At 38.9% G+C, this 20,215-nt stretch overlaps 1 protein-coding gene across 4 annotated transcripts in view; it reads left to right on the top strand.

Moving 5' to 3' along the window:
• Window positions 1-20,215, top strand: part of LOC122825833 (disheveled-associated activator of morphogenesis 1-like) — a 48,735-nt gene that overhangs the window by 13,766 nt on the left and 14,754 nt on the right. For 2 of the 4 annotated variants that reach the window (XM_044107413.1, XM_044107416.1), the window contains exons 2-3: window positions 13,607-13,899; window positions 15,929-16,018. In XM_044107413.1, coding sequence (XP_043963348.1) covers window positions 13,711-13,899; window positions 15,929-16,018 — 279 coding nt within the window. In that variant the 5' untranslated portion in view covers window positions 13,607-13,710. Of the gene's footprint in view, window positions 1-2,319; window positions 2,440-2,479; window positions 2,759-13,606; window positions 13,900-15,928; window positions 16,019-20,215 lie in introns of those variants that run through there. The other 2 variants (XM_044107415.1, XM_044107414.1) reach the window with 2 other exon arrangements.

Genomic DNA, 20,215 nt, shown 5'->3' on the forward strand with positions numbered 1-20,215 from the left:
ATCAAGCTTAACGACTACTACTGCAGCTTTTAAAAGATCATCAACATTCTGCAACTCTCTTTTAAAAACTGTGTGATGGAAAAATATTCAGAAGTGTAAAAGTTTGATATTTTATCCAGGATAAAACCAATGATGTCAGCTAGTTTGTTCAGATATGCTTCTGTTGTTTTAACTTCAAATTAATACAGCAAACAAATGTAGGACAATATTAGTAGCCGTGGAAGCTGTCATCACCCTCAGTATGCGCCCATCTGCTGGTGTACCAGGTGAGCATGAGGTCAACAAAACATGAGTGGTAGCACTTTACTGACAGAGGAGAAACGTCCCACCAGAACAGAAGTCCTCCATGGGAACAGGACCTGTCTGTTATTCCAGCTGCATGCCATTCTTTTCAGAGGCAGCTGTCCAGGACTGTACAGCTTCCACTGTTATCCATTCATGACTGCACCGGCTCGGCTTGCCAATGATGTCTGTTATACCAGCGCAGCAGAGATAAACTGTTTCACACGGGCTCGGCTGCATGGATCAAAGCTACCAGCTTAAACAGGAAAATTTGCTGCGTTTTTTCAGTGGGTGCAAAATTGTACCAGCCAACTTCAATGCGTGACTTGGAAATGCTTCAGACGTCTTGAAGATGAAGGCAATGCCATAAGCAGGCGTCTCCAAGTGATGGGAAAATGCAGCTGTTGTGAGGTTTTGAACTTTTAGCATCCTGGAAACATGAAAAGTAACATTAATAAGTAACTCGGATCATATCTTCTCGTATCAGAATTATTTTTCTTCAGTTGTATTTGTCTTGTAGTTCACAACACTTTTATTCCATGTCCAAAGCTGAAAAGGTGTGAAAGTTGCAGAAGGATGATGTTGCATCTAGAGCACCAAACTTGGGCATTGATTCATGAATGTGTCTGTAAATGAATAAATTTGGTAAATGGCTGTTTTTGACCATTTCAAGTTGAAAAATGTCAAATTCTGGTAGGTTTCACCTAGGCATCAGCATTCCATTTTCTCCCAATAACAATGTTACCAGGATACTATCAGTTAGGTATGAAGTTGTTTAAAACAAAGTAGCTGTGAATGGAAACATCTGACTGTTCAGCATGTAATCAGTCTTGTTTGGTTCTTGACGATTTATCAGCTCTACAATAATGTAGCTGTCATAACATTATTTACTATAACTACCACAACAACATGTTGTTTCTCCTTTGAACCTTTTAAATTTAAACTATTACTTTTCCTGTGGTGGCTGGAATTGTAACTCATTTGACACAGATCCTAACCAAAAGCTGCCGCTGTTGGGGCTTATCAAGGACACATGTGCAGGAAAAGCATTTAAAAGAGCTGAAAAACAGTTTTTTTATGTCTTTGTTTCAAACAATTGCCAGTCTCTCACTGTGACTGGCTTCCATATTGCAGTTCCCATTAACTAAGCTCTAAAAGCTCTTTTTGTATTGAAAATGTGTTTTTATCAAAGTTACAAAATAGGCTGATGGTAATTTATTAGTGATATGGTTTCCCGTTTTGAGTCATGTTGTAGCATTTATGTTCTATAGCAATGCTTGATCCATCTTTTAATATAAAAAATAGGTGACTGAATGATGGATGACTTAACTTTTGCCAACAGCTGGCAGGAGGCATTTATGGCCTGAATCAGATAGACAACGGCTGTTCTTTTATGAGAACATGTCTGATTGTCTTTTCTCCTACTGCATGAAAAAAGATGAGTAAGTAATAATTATTGCTGATGATTGAGCAAAGGGTCTTACTTTGGAAAAGATAGATGAAGGAATGACCAACATGTTACAGTGGAAATACAGTTTTTTGCAGTTTCCACTGGATTTTTGTTAGTCAGCAATTAGCTGAGATGTGTGTGCTGTAAATCATGTGGGAGTGTCAAGAATTGCTTAGATAAAAAAAGCCTTTTCATTGTGCTGAAAATATGCTGCATTTTTGGGATCATGTGGATTTTATACACACAAATGCGTTTTTGGGACCAGAAGGATGTTAAGGTAGAGAATAATAGCAGCTTTTCTTTATTATTGCTCTCCTTTCCTTCCTCAGACTTTCATCACTGCTTGTGCGTTTCCAGTTTATACACACATTTGCGCTGCAGGTTTTACACCTTAGTCTTGTTCTCATCTTGCAGCTTTCCAGCAAGACTTCACTAAACAAGCTGCCCAAAGCCCCGTCTAAAGGTGGGGGAGGGAGGTAGTGAGCTGGGCGGCGGCCACTCCTCGGCTGCATCCTATTAGAACTGGGAGTGTTGAAAAGGGGTGTGGCTTGAAGCCAGTAACATCTGTGCCTGTCCCCTTTGCCCCCGAAGCATTCTGCAGAGAAAGGGAGTGGAGAAGGAGGCTGGGGAGGGAGAAGATCTCCTAAGAAGTTCTCGCTGGCCAGCTGTCTGTTTTGCAAGATCTTAAATCGTTGCCATCTTTTAAGGCAGGTTTATCCTATTTGCCCCCTAGTTAACAGAGAAAACCATCTCCCATCTATTTAGGATTTTCATTTTGATAGATTTTTTTTATATATATATATTTTTATTTATGTATATTATATTTTGGCAGCTTCTTGAAGAGCGCTTATTACTGATGACTTTGAACCTGTGTGGATTACATACCTTGCGAAAGGAAATGCTCTTCTGTGTGCTGCGTACAAGTTTTATTTATGTCAAGCCTGCAGAGAGCTGGATGCTGCAGTGAGCTCAGGATATAAAGGGAATGCCCAGAGCACACCAGAGGCAAACTCTCTTCAGGACGGGGTAAGACGAGCCCTATAAATCCGTCTCTTATACCCTATAATCAAATGAATGCAAGGAAACGGAGAGCCGGAGCAGAAGCCGGCTATCTGCTGACTGGAATGTGTGTGCGGACTGCATGTGACCAGCAGATAGTTCTAGGCTATCAGTCCGTGAGTGTGCCTAAGAGGAGTTGTGGCTGCTGGTTTGATTTATCTCCCACTCCCCTCCACCACCAGAGCATCAGCTGGATTCCTCTTACCGATACGTAGGTGATTGTGTCATGTCTGTCTAATTGAGAGGTGCTGGTGCTGGGAGCGGTGTTGCTGTAGTAACCGGAGAGAGGGGGGGAGGATGACACGGCACTCCTGTTAGGGCCCCGGGCGCATTTCTCGGTGGGAGAGTTGTGCCGTGCGCGCAGGGAATGCCCCGTAATGACAAGACTGCTCTGGTGATGGGGGGAGGTGGTGGTAGAAGTATGTGCTCTCTTGTACCGGCGGCTGCCTCCCACCAGTTTTCTCTCCCATTATCAGCATCGAGTGAGTGTCAAAGAGAGGGAGGATGGCATACTTTTTTTTTTTCCATGACTGGGGACGGGCGGGGTGGAAAAAATCAGGTCAATGAGAGAAAGAGAGAAAGTCACCTTGAGTGGAGACAGGTCCACTCGTCCTCCCCTCTCATTTCCAGCTCCTGCCCACACTTCTCCAGTTCTGCTCCCAGGAGGCTGCGTGCACTCCACATCACACGCATCACAAAGGGACTGACAGCCAGTCTTTGTGATTCAGTTGGATTGTGCGGTGCCTCAGAGTGATGAAGCAGGATTTTTTACCCTGTAATCCTTAATGGTGCTGTTACTTGTTTTTGTCTGCTGAATTAGAGGGGCAATCCTATTTTCTTCCTCTATAAGCATCCAGAAGAGATTAAAAAGGAGGGTAATGTGCATTGGAAAGGGGCTTACATTAAATCACCCACCCAGCTTGCACCGGTCCCCCACTGCTCCCGTTACCATAGCAACTGAGGAAGAGGCAGGGATTTTTTTTAAGCTCATCCTGCCTCTCTGGGTATCATAGGAAACATTGCAATGCTCCTCATGCTTTTTTATTGACGATCTGTCGAGTTGCATATTTTATTAATGAGGAATAGATTTGTCTGTATTGTTTGACTGTGCGCAGCTGTGCACACAGTAGTGTTTACTGTTCCCTCCTCAGAAAGAGATTGAGATGTTAGCTGTTGTTGGTTTACTTATCTCAGTCTTTCAAAGTCTGTAATCTATACACAGGCTCATCAACTGTTTGTTCTGATCTTTCATCAAGTTTTCCTCTTTCCTTTCATTCGCGTCTGCTTCACGATGAAGCCAGTCATTTCTATTGATGACAGAAGCACACATTTTCCAGATAATAATATATTACAAAGTTCTCTTATTGCTGGTCGTCTAGGAGATACGTTACATTGTACTACCCACATTTATTGGCACCATAAATTGTGGGAAAAGCCTTAAAATTGATCCATCTGTTATTTCAACTTCATATCTGGAGCATTTTGAAAAGTACAACCCTTAATTTGATAATTGTTTTTAGCTAAATTTTAGTTACCACTCCTCATATACAATAAATATGTCAGAAACATTTCTAATTTATACTGTAAAACTTAGCCAGTTTTGGTGCTGTGAGCCATTTATTATTCCAAGAACTCATAAATGTTGTTGAAATCCATGGCATCTGGACTCTTTGAAACACAAGGACATCTTAAATAAAAATCTGGTGCCATCTACCAGAAAACTGAAAATACATTGCCAGTTTCTTGGCAGTCTTGTGTTTTTCTTTATAAATTGTTCTTTTCCTTGATTATCTGAAACACCCCCCTAATAGTAGCATCCAGATAAGAAAGTGAAGAACTCTGTTTCATCTATTTTCTTTTTTGCTCCAAATGCTATCTCCACTTGAAGGTCTGACCTCTGAAAGAATGCTAACTTGGGTGGGGGGGCTTTGGATTGTCTCTCTGCACAACTGGTTTGACAACCTTGTCTGCGAAAAAAGCAGCAGCCTTTTGACCTGCATTTTAATCTCTGTCCTCTCTACATTTTACACTCACCTTTTCTTTTTTTTTTTTTTTTTGCACAAATTTTTGTCTGTTAGGCTACATTTATCGGAAGTAACAAATGAAATGTTTTTCTATAGATGTTATTTATAATGTGAATAGGGAAGCTACCATTTTAATACTTCTCCTTATGGATAAAAAGTTCAGTAGACTCAGATGTTCTGCATTTCCAAGGCAGCAAATATGTTCACATATTTTGAAAGATCCTTTGTTGACCTTTCTGCTATAAGTAAAACATGTCAATAGCTCTGATTGTAAACGTTTGTTGCTTCAGCACTCATTGTGACATGAATCTTCTGGAGTGGGTTAGCTTGCTTCTCAGTCTTTATCTCCCACCTCTTCCTACTTGGAGATAACTTTTTACCTCTGGCTGCTGGAAACAGGCTCGTTTGCAGCAGATCTCATCCATCCTGTGATCATGGTTCCGTGTGCAGAGGAAATGTGTAAAGATCATGAGGTTTCTGTAATGAGGAAAGATAGAGTAAAAATTGGATTACCCTTCTGTAAGAGGGCTAATAGAATTTACTATTTTTGAAATGGCAAACTTATCTTTTTAATGGAGACAAAGTGCAAAAACCATATTCATTTCTATTTCGGACTTTAATCTGTTACATTGAGTCTCATGATTATCTTGGCAGCATTTTTTCTTCCCTCTGACAAGGTTGTACTGAAGCTTATTTTGTGGTGCAGAATACTGCGACCTTACAGTTAGTTTGGGCTCAGACTAACTTTGTAACACTTCAAAGTCCCAAATAAGTAGAACTTTTCTAACCCTCCACCATGTCGTCAAAATGAATCCATTGCTAGAAGAAATGCTTCCTTTGTCTGCTCCTGTGCTGGTATCCCCCTTCTTCACTCATACTGCATCCCTGTATGTTAATCCTGTAATCTGAGAGCCCTGCCAGCTCCCTCAGCCATGTGACATTAATGCTCCGGAGGCTATACCACAGCCACATTTCAACAATCATGTAATTCAAATGCACAGTAGCACCTTGCTGTCGGAGGCGAACTGCTCTGCTGTTGCACCACTGTTGATCGGACAATTCTGCCAACTCGGCTATGACAGAGATGTGATTGATTTTAATCTGATAACATTACAGCCTCTGATCCATATCGTGGTTCAGAGTGTCCAAGTCTGTCTTTGTTCACACATTGTGTTCTTTGCGCACCATTAACTAATTGGCGAAAAACATAATTGCATGTGAACCAGCTGTGCTGAACAAATAGGCAACATGTGGCATTAAAAACAGCTTCTTTTTTTTGTTATTTATTGTAGGGACATCAGTTTGCTTTTCATGTATAAAATGCACGGAGCACTTTGAGGGTTTGAAATGTACATTTGGGAGTTAAGTGCAGCTATAACAATGTCTCTTGCTGTTTGTCTGCTCTGTTTTTCTGCTTTGGTGATGTATTCATAAAATGTATATGATTAATCAGAGCTCAGGTTAATATCTGCGGCTCCAAATACCTTCCTGGTCTGCCTTGTAAGACAGCTTCAGTTGTAAAATTATATTGGTTTATTATTGCTGCATATGGACAATTTGTCATTATAGAAAGGATATTTTCAGTGGGTTATAGCATGATCCGACTTTTTTCCCTTCCAACAACAAAATGCAATTTTCATTCAAACCCTCTAAATTATAATCTGAGATTGGGTGTGGGAAGCGTATCCCTACAGAGATTCAGCAAACAGAATTTTTGTAAAGTTTTTGTAGGGCTTTGGTCTGCTGATCCTTATTTTTGCCAATTTTAAGGTCATAGATCAGAATTTATTGGGCAAGAATGTGTGCACAAACTAGGAATCTGACTTTGGTTTCAAGAACTCAAAGTATAGAAAGTATAAAAATGGAAACTTTACAGGGAATAAAATAAAAGCAAGAGTATTTACATGTAATTCTGATTTCTATAAGAGAAAATATTGGAACAACAATGAAAATGTATTTATCCCATCCTTCCTGTCATAAACAGTCATTAATTACTTATATTATGAGTACAAGTGATCTTACACGTAATATGGGTATACTGTATGTGTAATGGCCGATTGACTTTAAAACAAAGACAAAATGATTGTAGAGTTGACATTTTAAACTGTCTTTAGTGTCTGATGGTAGCAATTAATGCTGTTTGTGTTGGTAGCATTATTAATAGCCAAGTCTCCTTTTGTATTCCCTTGAGAAGGTGTAGCCCTACTTTAACTCTGACATTTCCAAAGGGTTGCGAACATCATCAAATCAGCATGTCCATAAAAACACAAAAAGGATAAAACAAAGAAGTAGTTTTGTCTGTTAGTCTCCCCTTTCTCTTTCAAAAGTCTTGCTCTCTCCCGCTTTTTCACAGCCTGAACAATTTTTGCTTAAATTGCTTCTTGTATATCTGCACTTTCACTGACTTGCAGAGTTCTTAACCAATTTCCTCAAATCTGGAATTTAATTTCAGTTTTTTTCAAGCCTAGGTTAAGTATTAAAAAAAGAAAATAAGTTTTCTTCTCATTGCCAAAAGGTTGTGTTCTTCCGTCTTTATTTTCTTAAAATGCTTCTCCCTTTGCCATAAATTCATATTAAACTATGGTGTTTTATTTTCTTTAAATAAGCATAAAGGAATGTGAACTCTGGAAAGTTGAATCTGGAGAAGTCTGGCTTTTTGCATTAAGACTATGTTGGAACCCTTGATGAATGGACTTAGCTGAATGGACCACCTAAGTGATGATTTTTTATTTTTTTTTAGTTACTGCATCTCCGCTTAATAAATCTAAAAGATTTTTGTTTCACTCAAGAACATTTTACAGATGTAAATTGTTTCAAAATGTTGTCAGAACATAACAGATATTGTGTTGAGTTATTTCAGATATAAAGCAATGCCATTGTGTAATACATTTATTGATTATAGCTTATTCTACTACTTCTTTTCTATCTGAAGCTACAGTGAACTGTTTATCTGCAGAATTTACAGCCAACATAAATTTGAGATATAATCTGAACAGATTTAAGTTGTTGTATGTTTAAGAAAATTAAAATTAATCAGTCAAAAACTGCTGAGAGATGCCAGCTGGTGCAAAAGAAGGTATTTCACACATCTGTTTCCAATACACAGCTGTCCACTGTGTTCTCTTTCCAAGGTTGAATTCCTGCATCAAGTCGACCACATGCGCTCAAAGAACCATCAGCCCCAAAATGACCTTTTACTATTTTTAAATTAAACATAAATCAACCTAATTGTGTTTTTTTTTTTTTGACTCTGATACAATTAGTCTATTTGTTTTACATATATATATATATATATATATATATATATATATATATATATATATATATATATATATATATATATATGCCTTTTATGAAGACATTCGTGGTGCGTGCTAATTTGGCTTTTATGTCACTGACACGTGTAGCATTAAATAAATCCAGCCTTGTTATTTTTATAACAGGAAGGCACATCCCCTTAAGAACCACATTTGTCTTCAGTTATTAACAGGAGATTGAGTCTAAAAAAATGGTCTGAATGAAATGGGGGGGGGGAGGCAAAATCTGGAGGGAGGCAGCTCTATGAAAAGTGTCAAGCCGTCTTTGATTTTTTGCTCTTCATTCTTCTCGTCACATGGCTGTTAACGTGAGTGTCTCTGTGTTTAGTTTACAATGTACTTCTCAACTTCTGCCTTTCCTCCAGCCGACCTGACAGCTTTGAGAGTTTTAATAGGAGGCTCTTGTGCAGGCACCATGCACAGCTTCTCTCACAATTCACAAACACTGGGGTTCTTTTTACAGTCTGGACCTCAGCCAGGTCATCTGCCAAACCACATGGTCAAGAAAACAATAAAACCATCCAAAGACAGAAATGTCTCTCAAACAAACAGAGAAGTTGTCTGAACATGGGCAGGCGGGGTCTTGTTAAATGGGCACGAATTAAGGAGCACAAGAATTGTTCCGTAAGCAGGGGCCGACTAACATTCATGATACTCCTCGTGCGGCCCGGTCCCAGAGTTGATTTATGGTGGAATAAACGGCATTCTTCTTGATTATGGAAAATGCAGCTGTTGCATGGCATCACCATCGACTTTCAGACTTTTCACATTTCAAACATGCCTATTGACGTGGATCATTTCTGGAACACGCTGTTCGTCCTGCCAAGTTGTAATGCTTGGACAGCTAGTGGTCATTTCAGAAAGCTTTGCTGAAAATTCATGAAAATGCTAAGATGAGCTGTAATCCCACCCAGTCAGAGCAGGTGGCAGCCGAAGGTTGGTTGTGTGGATGTTGTTCAGGGTCACAGGGCTCACCTGGCTTGTAGAAGAATGTCTTCCAGCTTCAACAAACATGTTTTTTGTTGGAAACCTTGATCAACTGTCAGGCAACCTCTGGGGTTAATGTCTGAGCACTCGGGTCTCCCAGGTTAAACAGTGACAAACACAGGCTCTGCAGTTACACTGTCTCTGTGTGTTTAGACCTACCTTGTACCAGTTCCTGTGGCTTAATATGGCTGACAACTTTACACAAAGCTTACAGCAGGCTTTAGCTAATGGAAAAGATGGGTTGTGTTTTGGACTAATATGGTCAAAGAGAGCTTTGAATATCTTCTTGCCTTCATGCCAGAATAGATGGTGAGTCTGAAGCCAAGCAGCTGCTGTTGAGACCTCCGGTAGTCCATTCTGAAACGTCGAAGATGTGTCAAAATAAATACACACTAGTCAGGGTGTAAGAAAGAGGAAGCTGCTGTGTACTTCAGCCCACATGTGGTCATCTTGTTGGAGGCAGAGTATGAGTAGTGTGTATATTAGAAAAGTCTCTACAAACCTGGATTATTTTTGGAGTACATAGGCCTCCAAAGAGCAGTGGTTAAATGTACCCATGTGTAAAGTTGCTAATAAAACGTCCTGTTACATTTAATCTTTAGTTTTAACCGATTACACACAACGTAGCAAAAGCAGGACTTTGTGTCCTAAGCCACAATTATTCCTAGTGCTACTAAAGTAATATAACAGATTATTACTGTTACTATTATGTGTATTTGTTATTTTTATGAGCCTTGCTTTTATTTAGAGAAAGCAAGGCTTGATACAGTTTCAATACATTTCAGTTAAGACAAAAAAAAAAAACAATCTGTAGTAAATCTTTTTTTGTTGAACATAAAATGTTCAAATGGGTTGCAACATTTAAAAAAAGACACTGGTACAGAACTGACTGGATATTTGGTTTGAGTTGGTCAATGACTGAAATCATTATACACCAAAGGAATTATTAGAAATAGTCAATGTATCATGATGAGACTGCATGCTGCTGCTGTGAAGACTCCATGATGCCTGGGTCAACAAGTCTGGGTTAATTTTGGTGAATAAGACTTCATGTAATGTTTAGTCAGAAAGCTAGACTAAAACTAAATAAAAAGTAATTTAGAATGATGACAACTATGTTGGAAACTTGACCAAAGGGGAGATTAAATCCAATTACAGTTTTAATCCTTTGTGAAAATCTTTGTATACCCCAGTATACATGGGTACCAGTAATCACCCATGACCAACGTTGTAGCATTTTGATCATGTAAACTAACCAGTATGGAGTTACAAAATTTGTGTGTTAACCTGATTTATCTATATATTCATCTGCAAAATCATCTGAAGAAATTGCCTCCCTAATTACTAATAAGTAATTGACAATTAATTTACAATTTATTTATACAAATTAGCAGTTAGGCAGGAAAAGAGTTTCAACTGGAAGTTTGTTTTTTTTCCCCTCAAATCCGCATTTATGATGATGTTTGGAATAACTTAATTTGTAAGGAAACAGTTTGTAGCAGAGCTGTTAGCTTACATTATATGCCCAGACACACTAGACATGGCAGAACGCTGAGAGACCATTAGAAAATATGGGCTACTCTTTTTTCATGAGTGACAGGGATAAAGCCACCAATACATGAAAACAGGAGTTTCTATATTACTGGTTTTGCTAAAAATTTTTGTAGGATTTGGGAAGCTGCTTCCAGACATTGAGATGTACAGTACAGCGTTATGCATGTAACCAACATAACCTCAGTTTTTATGGCCCAGCTGACCATGCAGGGCTTTTTAAGTGGGATTTTAGGAGCTAAAACAGAGTCTTGCAGACAGGAAGACTAGAGTGTCTGGGTAATGCAGAACAACAAGGCAATGAGGAAAGAGCAGGGTTTTTATGCAGGCTTGAAAAGCTTGGAAATGTCTGGAATTTGCCTTTAGCTTTTTCTATGTGTGAAAAATCTATGGATCCATGGAATAAGTCAGATTTTTCTAAACTTTTCTTCTTTCCCACCTTTTCTAAACACAGAAATCCAGTAATGTGTAATAGGTGGTGTAAGAAGTGTGGTGGTTTTACAACAATCTATAAACATTCATGGTTTATAGAGTGTCTCATTATTTGTGGTAAGTACTGATGATGAGAAAACACTCCTCATGCAGATTCAGGTTAAGTTTTATAATATTGCAATAAAGCTTTTGAATCTTTAAAACTTTTGAAAATCATTTCAATAGTATAGACACAATGTAAATATATTACTTAAAATTATCTTAGGATTGAAAACAAAAAAGGTTCTTGGATATTTAATGTCTGTTGCTGATTATTCTAGCAATACCACTTGGATTTACAAGATTTACAATTTACAGATTAGACCAAGTGATTCATTCTTAATGAAATTGAATTTGCCCTAGGACAACTAACTGTAGCTCTATGTTCCTACCTCAGCTCTTTGAGTACACTGTCCCGCAGTTTCCTGATTACAGTAGAGGACATGACTCGAGCAGACTAAATTTAGAAATGAATCCCACAGTTTGTGATCCATACAGTCTGGAGGTAGAGCCTGACGTGTAGTAAATCTTTGTAAAAGGTGAATGCGGTTGTGCTCAGCAGAAATCTGGTCACCAGGAAAAGGCAACCAGAAATTCCTGTAGGTCAGAGTCAGCGCTCCCTCCGTGGTTTATGATGCCTCACTTCACAGCGAGGAGGGCAGTTGCTGGGCTGCCATGATATGCTGACATTCTAGCTGTGTTTCCAGACAGTGGAGATGTTTCATGAATTTAATAGGAACCAGCAGGTTAATGATCCTTTTTGTGTGTTTCCTTGTTTGTTTTCACCGTTTTCAGTAGGGTGCTCATCTGAAGTTTGAGAGGAATGACAAATGGAATCGTCGTTCAAAAACTAACTTGTTATCATGGAGGGAGAGATGTTGAGGAATTGTCATTAATCTTTAAAGTTTCATGCATATTGTTGTTTTCAAGACTTTTGGTCTTATATATATATATATGTATATATATATATATATATATATATATATATATATATATATATATGTATATATATATATGTATATGAAATGTAACTCCCAAAGCACCTTTGAAGAAAGTCGAAATTCATCATCTAAGTATTGGTGTTTTATAAGCACTTTAGGTTGGCACAAATTCTTTCACTTTTTACCACACATTAGGATTTTCTCCTATCTCCATGTTATATATAAGACTATAAACCACTGTGTGTCACTGCTTTGTTCTTTGTGTTAAGAAAATACCATCTATTAATAATTTAATGGCTGATTATTTTCTAAAAGTTTTGTATTTCAACCAATTTTCATTTATTTTGCTTCTGATTCCATTGTGAACCTTTTGATTTCAATCAAATGTAGCAGATTCTGAAAGAACTAATACAGAACTGATACGGATTGATATGTCACATTAAGTCACATAATCATGTTTCCTTATAGTAGAGGACTAGGAACACATGATGGAAACAGGCTTGAAATCGTTTGTACAAATTTCCCTCTTCGAAAACCTCAAGTACCAAATTAACTAAACTGCAAAGATTCAAAGTGATGAAGGGACACAAAGTCCAAACCACTCAAAACACATGATAATGATTAGCATATGGCAGACTATGTAAATGTTCCAGAGTTTGTTTTATTTTTTTATAATAAAACTTTGTGGAATCTGCTCATCCTCATTCTGTAACGTTATTCATTTATGACAACTGATGTTTGTATTTTTACCCTCCATAAACATGCAGGCGGATGGTGCCACTGTTCAGCAAGGAATGCAGATATTTTAAATATGCAGCTGTTAGAGGTCATGTTTTGGTCTGTAAAAACATTGACTCTACTTCTGAAAAATAATATCCTTTACCTCTCAGCAAGACGCCCCCTCATCAGAAATAGTCAACCTTGTAGCTGAACACTGAAGACAACAATGAAGAAAGTGGAAAGGGAGGGCTAAATGCACTAATTCAGGCAAATTATGGCCACCTCCTCAAAAATCCCTAATAACTAGGCTTTATTGTATAAACAGTGGAGCTGCCTTTTTATCATATTAAGTTACACCATTAAGCAAAACCACAGGCAAAGATTTAGGCTTTACATTTGTGAACTTCATCTCTTTTAAAGACTTTGCTTTCTCAGTCATTAAAGAGTTTTCGATTCAGTTGTTGGGGATTTTCTGTTGAGGACAAAAGATTATAGTCTTTGAACGGAGTGTTGATCAAATAGTACATCTTAAGCCAATTTAATTATTGGATTTCTTCTGTGACCACGATCCTTCAGCATTCTCACATTTAATTAAACAAATCTATGGCACTTCTGTAACTTTCCTGCATCTGAAATAGTTTTTATTCATTTCAGGCAAGTTTTGAAGACTCTTTGCTCTGATACGTTATTCTAGCATTCTCTTCATTATTGTTGATTTTACACATTTTGTGTCAGTTTTTGCAAAGGCCTATATTTAAACAGTACAGGTCGAAACCTTACTCTGTCCTCTCTTTGTGTCCACAGTGTGCTCTGATGGAGGCCGGTCTGTAAGGTGGAGGAGGCCGTAAAGAGGTCCAGACGGAGCCTCCTATCCTCCCTACCTGATCAGCGCTACACGGCTAATAGCCATGGCTCCCCGGAAGCGCGGGGGCGGCGGTAGCCGGGGCGGCCTCTCTTTCGTCTTCTGCTGTTTTAACAGCAACGATCACCCAGAGATCACCTACAAGCTGCGGGAGGACTTTGCCTTGCAGAGCATGGAGCCGTCTCTGCCGATGCCAGGATATGACGAGCTGGATAACATGTTCTCAGAGCTGGTGGTAAGCTATCGCATTTGTGCTGTCTTGATTTTGTGATTGTGTTTTTTTGCTGCATGCAACATGAATTCCCTTATTTATTGTTCTCTGCAAAGCTAAATCCATTCATATATTTATGTCTAAGGAGACATACTTTGGTTCAAACAGCACAGAAAATTTCAGATATATTCACAAAAGGATCTGATATAAATGATAAAATTTTAACATTTAAATTTCAGCTTCAGATTTCAAAATATTCTCTTGCCTTTTTAGAAATTAGTTATTGAAGTATTATGTTTTCATAACTTACAGTAACAATATCTTGAGAGTAACCAGGCCAGCATGCTTTCCTTTATTTCTTATTGTCACTTCTAATTTGTCCAGTCACCCTCTCTTTCCTGGCCCTGAGTCCTCTCTCACAGCGGCCACAGTCGTCTCTTTGCACATCAATAGGCCTCATTCAGGGGCTCTGTATGTCTCAGTCCGCTACATCTGCTAATTGCTTGTTTTTGTCTGCCGTTCTATATGAAGACATAATTGAGTAAGTTTAGTGTGAAGACAAGGAGGCTTTCTGTTGCTTTGTTTACTAAAAGACAAACAGCCACATGCTTTTTTTTTCCTCAGCCACTCACTGGCCTTTTTGTTTACATCCTAAATGGGTCCACTAAGAAGGGAAAAAAATATTAACAGTGGGAGAAAAATTGCTGATATGTTTGTCATTACTTTGTAACGCCTCTCAGTAAGGGGTATGTGAGTTTTCCGTTTTGGGTGACTTTTTCCAAACAGGACAATAATCCAGAACATACGGCATAATCAACACAGATGCCAAATTAACCTTCCTCCATGAGCTTATTAGTCACCCAGCTTTAATCCCACAACAATCTGGACAAAAGGAGATGATGGAAAGAGGAATATTCAAAGATCCCTAAAGCCTTTTATCTCACAGCAGAAGTGTTGTTTTATGTGGAAAGGTATTAACAGGGAGGGTATTAATAGAGGGACCAATGGTTGACCAAACCATTGACCAAAATGGAGATTATTTATTGGTTATTTCTTCATATCAGATTTTCCCCTCACAGAACAAATCTACCCAAATGAAATGTTTTTTGTTTTTTGTCCCTAAAACTTTCAGTGTGAGTTTGTACTACTGGAATAAAACACATTTATTTTTAAGCTTCTGTTACTATTAATGGCAGCAAATTAGTATTTATCTGTATGTATCCAACTTGAAAATCCTAGAGTTTATTAAACCTGTTGCCCTTTAAGCCTAACACTCAGAGTATGCAAGCCCCTGTGTTATAGGATCAATCAACACTGATTGATTACAGTTAAGCTGATTAATGTACATATTGATTGGCCGGTCTTGAACACTTTCACAAAATCTAAGCTGCATGCTGGTTGGAACAGATGAACTCATTTATCTCTTTGTTCTTTAACTATCTACCAAACCACATCCAAACTTATTTTTTATGCTCCTTTACATCTTTCCTCTTGTCCTAAGTTGCTTAAGAGCTTTGTCATGCCTTTTATCATTTTCTTCACATGAAGCTAATTAGATGCACTTATCTCCAGCTGAAAGCCCATGTTAAACCTCACATATTTTGCTGATACGTCCCTCTTTCCCCAAATTGGCTCTGGTATTCAGTCCGAAGCCTTCCCGTCAGCACCCTTTTTATCCATGCCTCTGCGAACGTCACACATTGTGACACATGTTGTCTCCAGATGTTTGTTACCACATGGCAAACACGCGAACCGCGCCTTATCTTTTTACACCGTTATTCGCATGTTTGAAGCCTGAAAGAGATCCAATTTACTTCACAACCACACTGAATTTACGGCGACAGACACAAGTCGACCCAAAACTGATCCGCAGCTAAAATGAGATCCGTTTGAGCCTTTCTTGGCGAGCATTTTTGTTTTGGAGGAAAACAGAATTGATTTATGTAGATGTTTCCAAATTTGCAAACACAGTGAGGCACAGTAATCAATAGCAGATCATTAGTATTTCTATCCTGCTGTTAAGGAGGAATTTTGAATTGTTCTCATTTTGCAGGATGAGCTGGACCTTACAGAGAAACACAGGGAAGCCATGTTTGCCCTGCCTGCAGAGAAGAAATGGCAAATTTACTGCAGCAAGAAGAAGGTAACAGTTTTTACAGGGCTTCTACATGGTCTACAAATTCTCCAGACCTTTACTTCTTATCCCATCTTATTTATATCCTTCCATTTTGTGTCATTTCTTTGTGTTGTTTATTACCTGAGTCCCTCCTTCCTTGTTCATTTCATCCCATCCTTTTGTGTCATTTCTTCCTTCCTTGTGAGCGTTCTTGCTTCCTCCTTCATATCATTCCTTTTCCCACCGTCTTTTCCCATCTTTTTATTTCTTCTTGTGTTCCTTTGTCATGATTCTCCTTGTTTCCTTCCTTCCTTGCATACAAACTTCCACCCTCTCTTCCACACTTCTTTTGTCCCTTATTTGAGTCCTAACTCCCTTTCTGCTTTCCTCCATTCCCAACAGTCTGTTTCTTGAATTTAAAGCCTTACATAAAAATATCATCCTGATGTTCATAGTAAAATATTCCATATTTTAAAATGAACATAAAGGACTGAGAACTCTAGAAAGTTGATTCTGTGAAAACCTGAAAGTTTTACTTGAATCATGCATAGGAACTATGTTTTCACAACATTATTTTCTGTTTGAATACTTTCATTTTGACTCACTATATTTCCTAAACCATCTCTAAAGGTGTCCTAATTCTGACCTTTATCTCCTGGATGTTTTATTTATACTTCATGAAGGTTTGCACTTCCTGTAAAAACCCTGTCTGTCAAAACCAAATGATTAATAACATTCTTCTTAAATGTGAAATGTGTCACTATGATTCGCCAAATGACTGAAAATGATTTCTAGCTTTTATGGAACTCGCAAGAAGACAATTTTTATCTGTGTCAGACCTTTGACTTGTCACTTTTTTCTACCCAGCTGTTTTTTAAAAATCATCTGTAAAAGTCATAAATAACTATATTCAAGCTGTCCAAGCATGTGCTTTCAGATTTTAAGGAATATTCCTCCCAGGAGGAAGATGACTAGGTCAACATCACTCTTGCGACTGTTTATGATCAAGCTTGTGCAAAAATTGGGAACCTTAATAAAGCCTTTCTGTATTTCATTACAATGATGCCAAACCACATTCTTTCTGTGTCAGAACATCTTTTTTCTTAGTGAAGACAACAGAGTCCAGATTGTCACACTGCATGGAAAGTAAATGTGGCTTCTTTTTTTTTCTTTTTGTAAAACTATGAAATCTGATTAAAGAAGCCTCCAACTGTTAAACGGTTGAAATCTAGTGGGGAAAACTGAGAAAATGTTTTGCTTTTTTAAACCACATTAGCTTGCATCCATCGCTGAAAAATGTGATGAGACAATGTGGTGAAGCCAAATCCAATTAGATCATAGTACTAATTGTTAATTTATGTTCTCTCATCGTGTCATGGAACTGATAAAAGTACCAGACTGAATCATCTGAGTCTCCAAGCACCATCTATTAAAGTCTATTATTATCACATGATAATTATTTCTCATTATGACATTTGTTATGATAATAAGTAATACAATTGTATTAATGAGTTTATTTCCATTTGAAAGCTAAATATCTAAATACGTCTACTCCTAGATTATCATCTGTAGCATAAAGGTATTGCTAATAATGTTTTTCTCTCAGGGTTAGATCACTGTATCTTTGCTCAAAACCTCACTATAAATAACAGCCATACACACAATGAAGTCACTTAATTTGTCTATTTTGGTTCTTTTTTCGTTGCTTGATAATGCACTTGGATAGTAAGAGAGGCTGTTGTTGTTTGAGCCACTAACCAGGCTCAAAAAAGCCTTCAATGTTCTGATGTTATCCTTGCAGAGATGACACCTGTCCCCTCAGAGTTTCCACATAGCCATAACATTCCCGACTGCTCTGGAACCGCGTCATGTTTCATTAAGCTCTTTGTTCCTGATAAAAGGCGCCTCAGCTGTTCCTCTTTCCCCTACACATGAATTTTTACCCTCATCATGCAAGAAAACACAGATGCCTGTTCCCGTGTCACTCGGTGGAAGTGACGCTCCCACTGAATGTGCCCTCACATTTATGCAGCATGAGGTATGAGCATGTAGGATATCCTGTCCTGACTAGTTGGCCGTCTGGGCATGCAGATGTACTAATCTTTTCCTACATTTGCAGAGGAGAGATGATTAATCTGAAGGATGGACATTTAGTGCATCAGTGTGTACATTAAAAGTCTTCAGTCTAGGAATGAAGTATTTTGATCTTCTCTTGATCCTTAAGTAGACAGTTCTACAAAATACCTCTTGAAATTTTTTGCATTATGATCACAAACTTCAATGTTTGATTACATGGGAAGAAAAGCATGATTCTGCCACCACCGTGTCTCACGTGAGATGTTCAGGGTGCCTTATACAGCATTGCTTTTAGAAATAAAAAAAAATAATCATGTATTGTCTTTGTTCTATTTCACAATTTGGAACCGCTTTCTGTTGGTCAGTTGGTTAAAAATACCAATAAAATACATTGAATTTTTAGCTTTAGCATGACAAGAAGTCTGCGACAGACTGGCAACCTGTCCAGGGTGAACCCCGCCTCTCGCCCGGAACGTTAGCTGGAGATAGGCACCAGCAACCCTCCCGACCCCATTAGGGACAAAGGGTGATTAGAAAATGGATGAATGGATGGATGGATGACAAGAAGTAAAAAGTTCAAAGAACAAGAAACTCTTTTAAAAACAGACTCCGGTCTTCAGGAAGGATTGGTTTGCTGGTGCAGTGAACAGGGGAATGTTTATACGGATCAAAGCCTTATGTGTGAGCTTCGACCTGCATAAGGGGGCTGCGAGCTAAGACAGTAATGCACAAGTATTGCTGACTCTGCACTAGTCTCTGGCTCTAGCCCAGACAGATACAAACTGAACCATCAGAGCTCAGAGGGGAAGGGTGTGTTAGAGGGGGGAAGAAGCCAAAGGAAGTACTTGGCTGTCCAAGCCAAACAGGAAGGTTCACTTCCACAGGTGCAGCTCTTTTATGAGCGCAGTGGGGGTGGGGTGCATCAGCGATGAGGAGGAAAGTGGTGTCACAAACTGGGCCCACTAAAAGCCCACCAGAGATGAAGGTGCCCTTTTTGTTTTTTCTGACTTTAGAAGCCCATCTGGATGCTGAGGAGATAATTCTGTCAGAGCCGTAGCTGTTTGCTTTGGCCAGACACCTGAACCGATGAAATCATTCTGTCAAGAATCAATCTTCTCTCTGCCTTTTTGTCAGCACTCTTCAAGGCTACATCCTCTGCCAAGAGGAAGATTCACTGATCCGGTTGCTAGAGGAGACTTTGCTCTTGGGTTTCAGGTTTCATCCAACTCTAGAGAAGGCTAAGCTGTAACTTCTTTTTCAAGCAGGCTGTTCTACTAAAAACAGAAACTCACTCCTGTTTCCCAAAGCATCTTTGATCTTTATTTTCCTAAACGTGGAGAAAATAAATCCCCCTCTACACTCACTCCCCACTTCATCCTGAAGAAACTGAAGTTATAAAGCAGGCTGCTGACATCCGAGTTACAAGATCAACAGTGAAAGGAAAGTGGCCCCACTTCTGTGGCTGCTCCTCTAATAGACTGGACCGTATCCAGATCCCGCCCGGTCAAGCTGGCACTGGATCCTGAGTGTACCCAGCAGGCTCTGGTTCGACTGTTGCTGCACACTCCGCGCAGACTGGCCAAGTCTCCGCGGTCCGCTTTAATAACGGACGCTCAATTAGTTTCTGACGGTCACAGTTCATTTGTACCTAATGGAGCAAAGTTAAACTGGGAGTCACAAGGCCTTTTATGTTCAAGCCAAGTTCAGGAGAAAGTAACTGTCTCCTCATGAAAAATTATGCTTTTTTGTACTTGTGAAACAAACATGGCTGTGTGGAGATTAATCTCACTATAAATCAGGCTGTGTCCCTAATCTATGGTTTTAACAATCATTTGTTAATCTCCAGATTTTCTCAAGCAGCTGTCCTGTCTTTTTTGGCACCTACTGAAGCGCTGGAAGATAAAATAGGTTGAATATCTGTGTTGTCCTACTTAGGAGTTCTTCGGTTTTAGCTATTTCTGTCTGCTCCCTGAGCGCTGCATGGCGCTTTAGTTGGTGTCTTTTAGAGCTTATTGATCTGACAAATGATGGAGAGTAGGAGTAGAGAGCAAGAAGCTCCAGTTCTACTTTGAAGATGGTCTTTGATGTTCATAAAGATCAAACGCGTGACAAGAACCAGATGAAAGCTCGTCCTTTTCTGTGACTTTC

The sequence above is a fragment of the Gambusia affinis genome, linkage group LG22 (assembly GCF_019740435.1).
Source record: "Gambusia affinis linkage group LG22, SWU_Gaff_1.0, whole genome shotgun sequence".
Lineage (NCBI taxonomy): Eukaryota > Metazoa > Chordata > Actinopteri > Cyprinodontiformes > Poeciliidae > Gambusia > Gambusia affinis.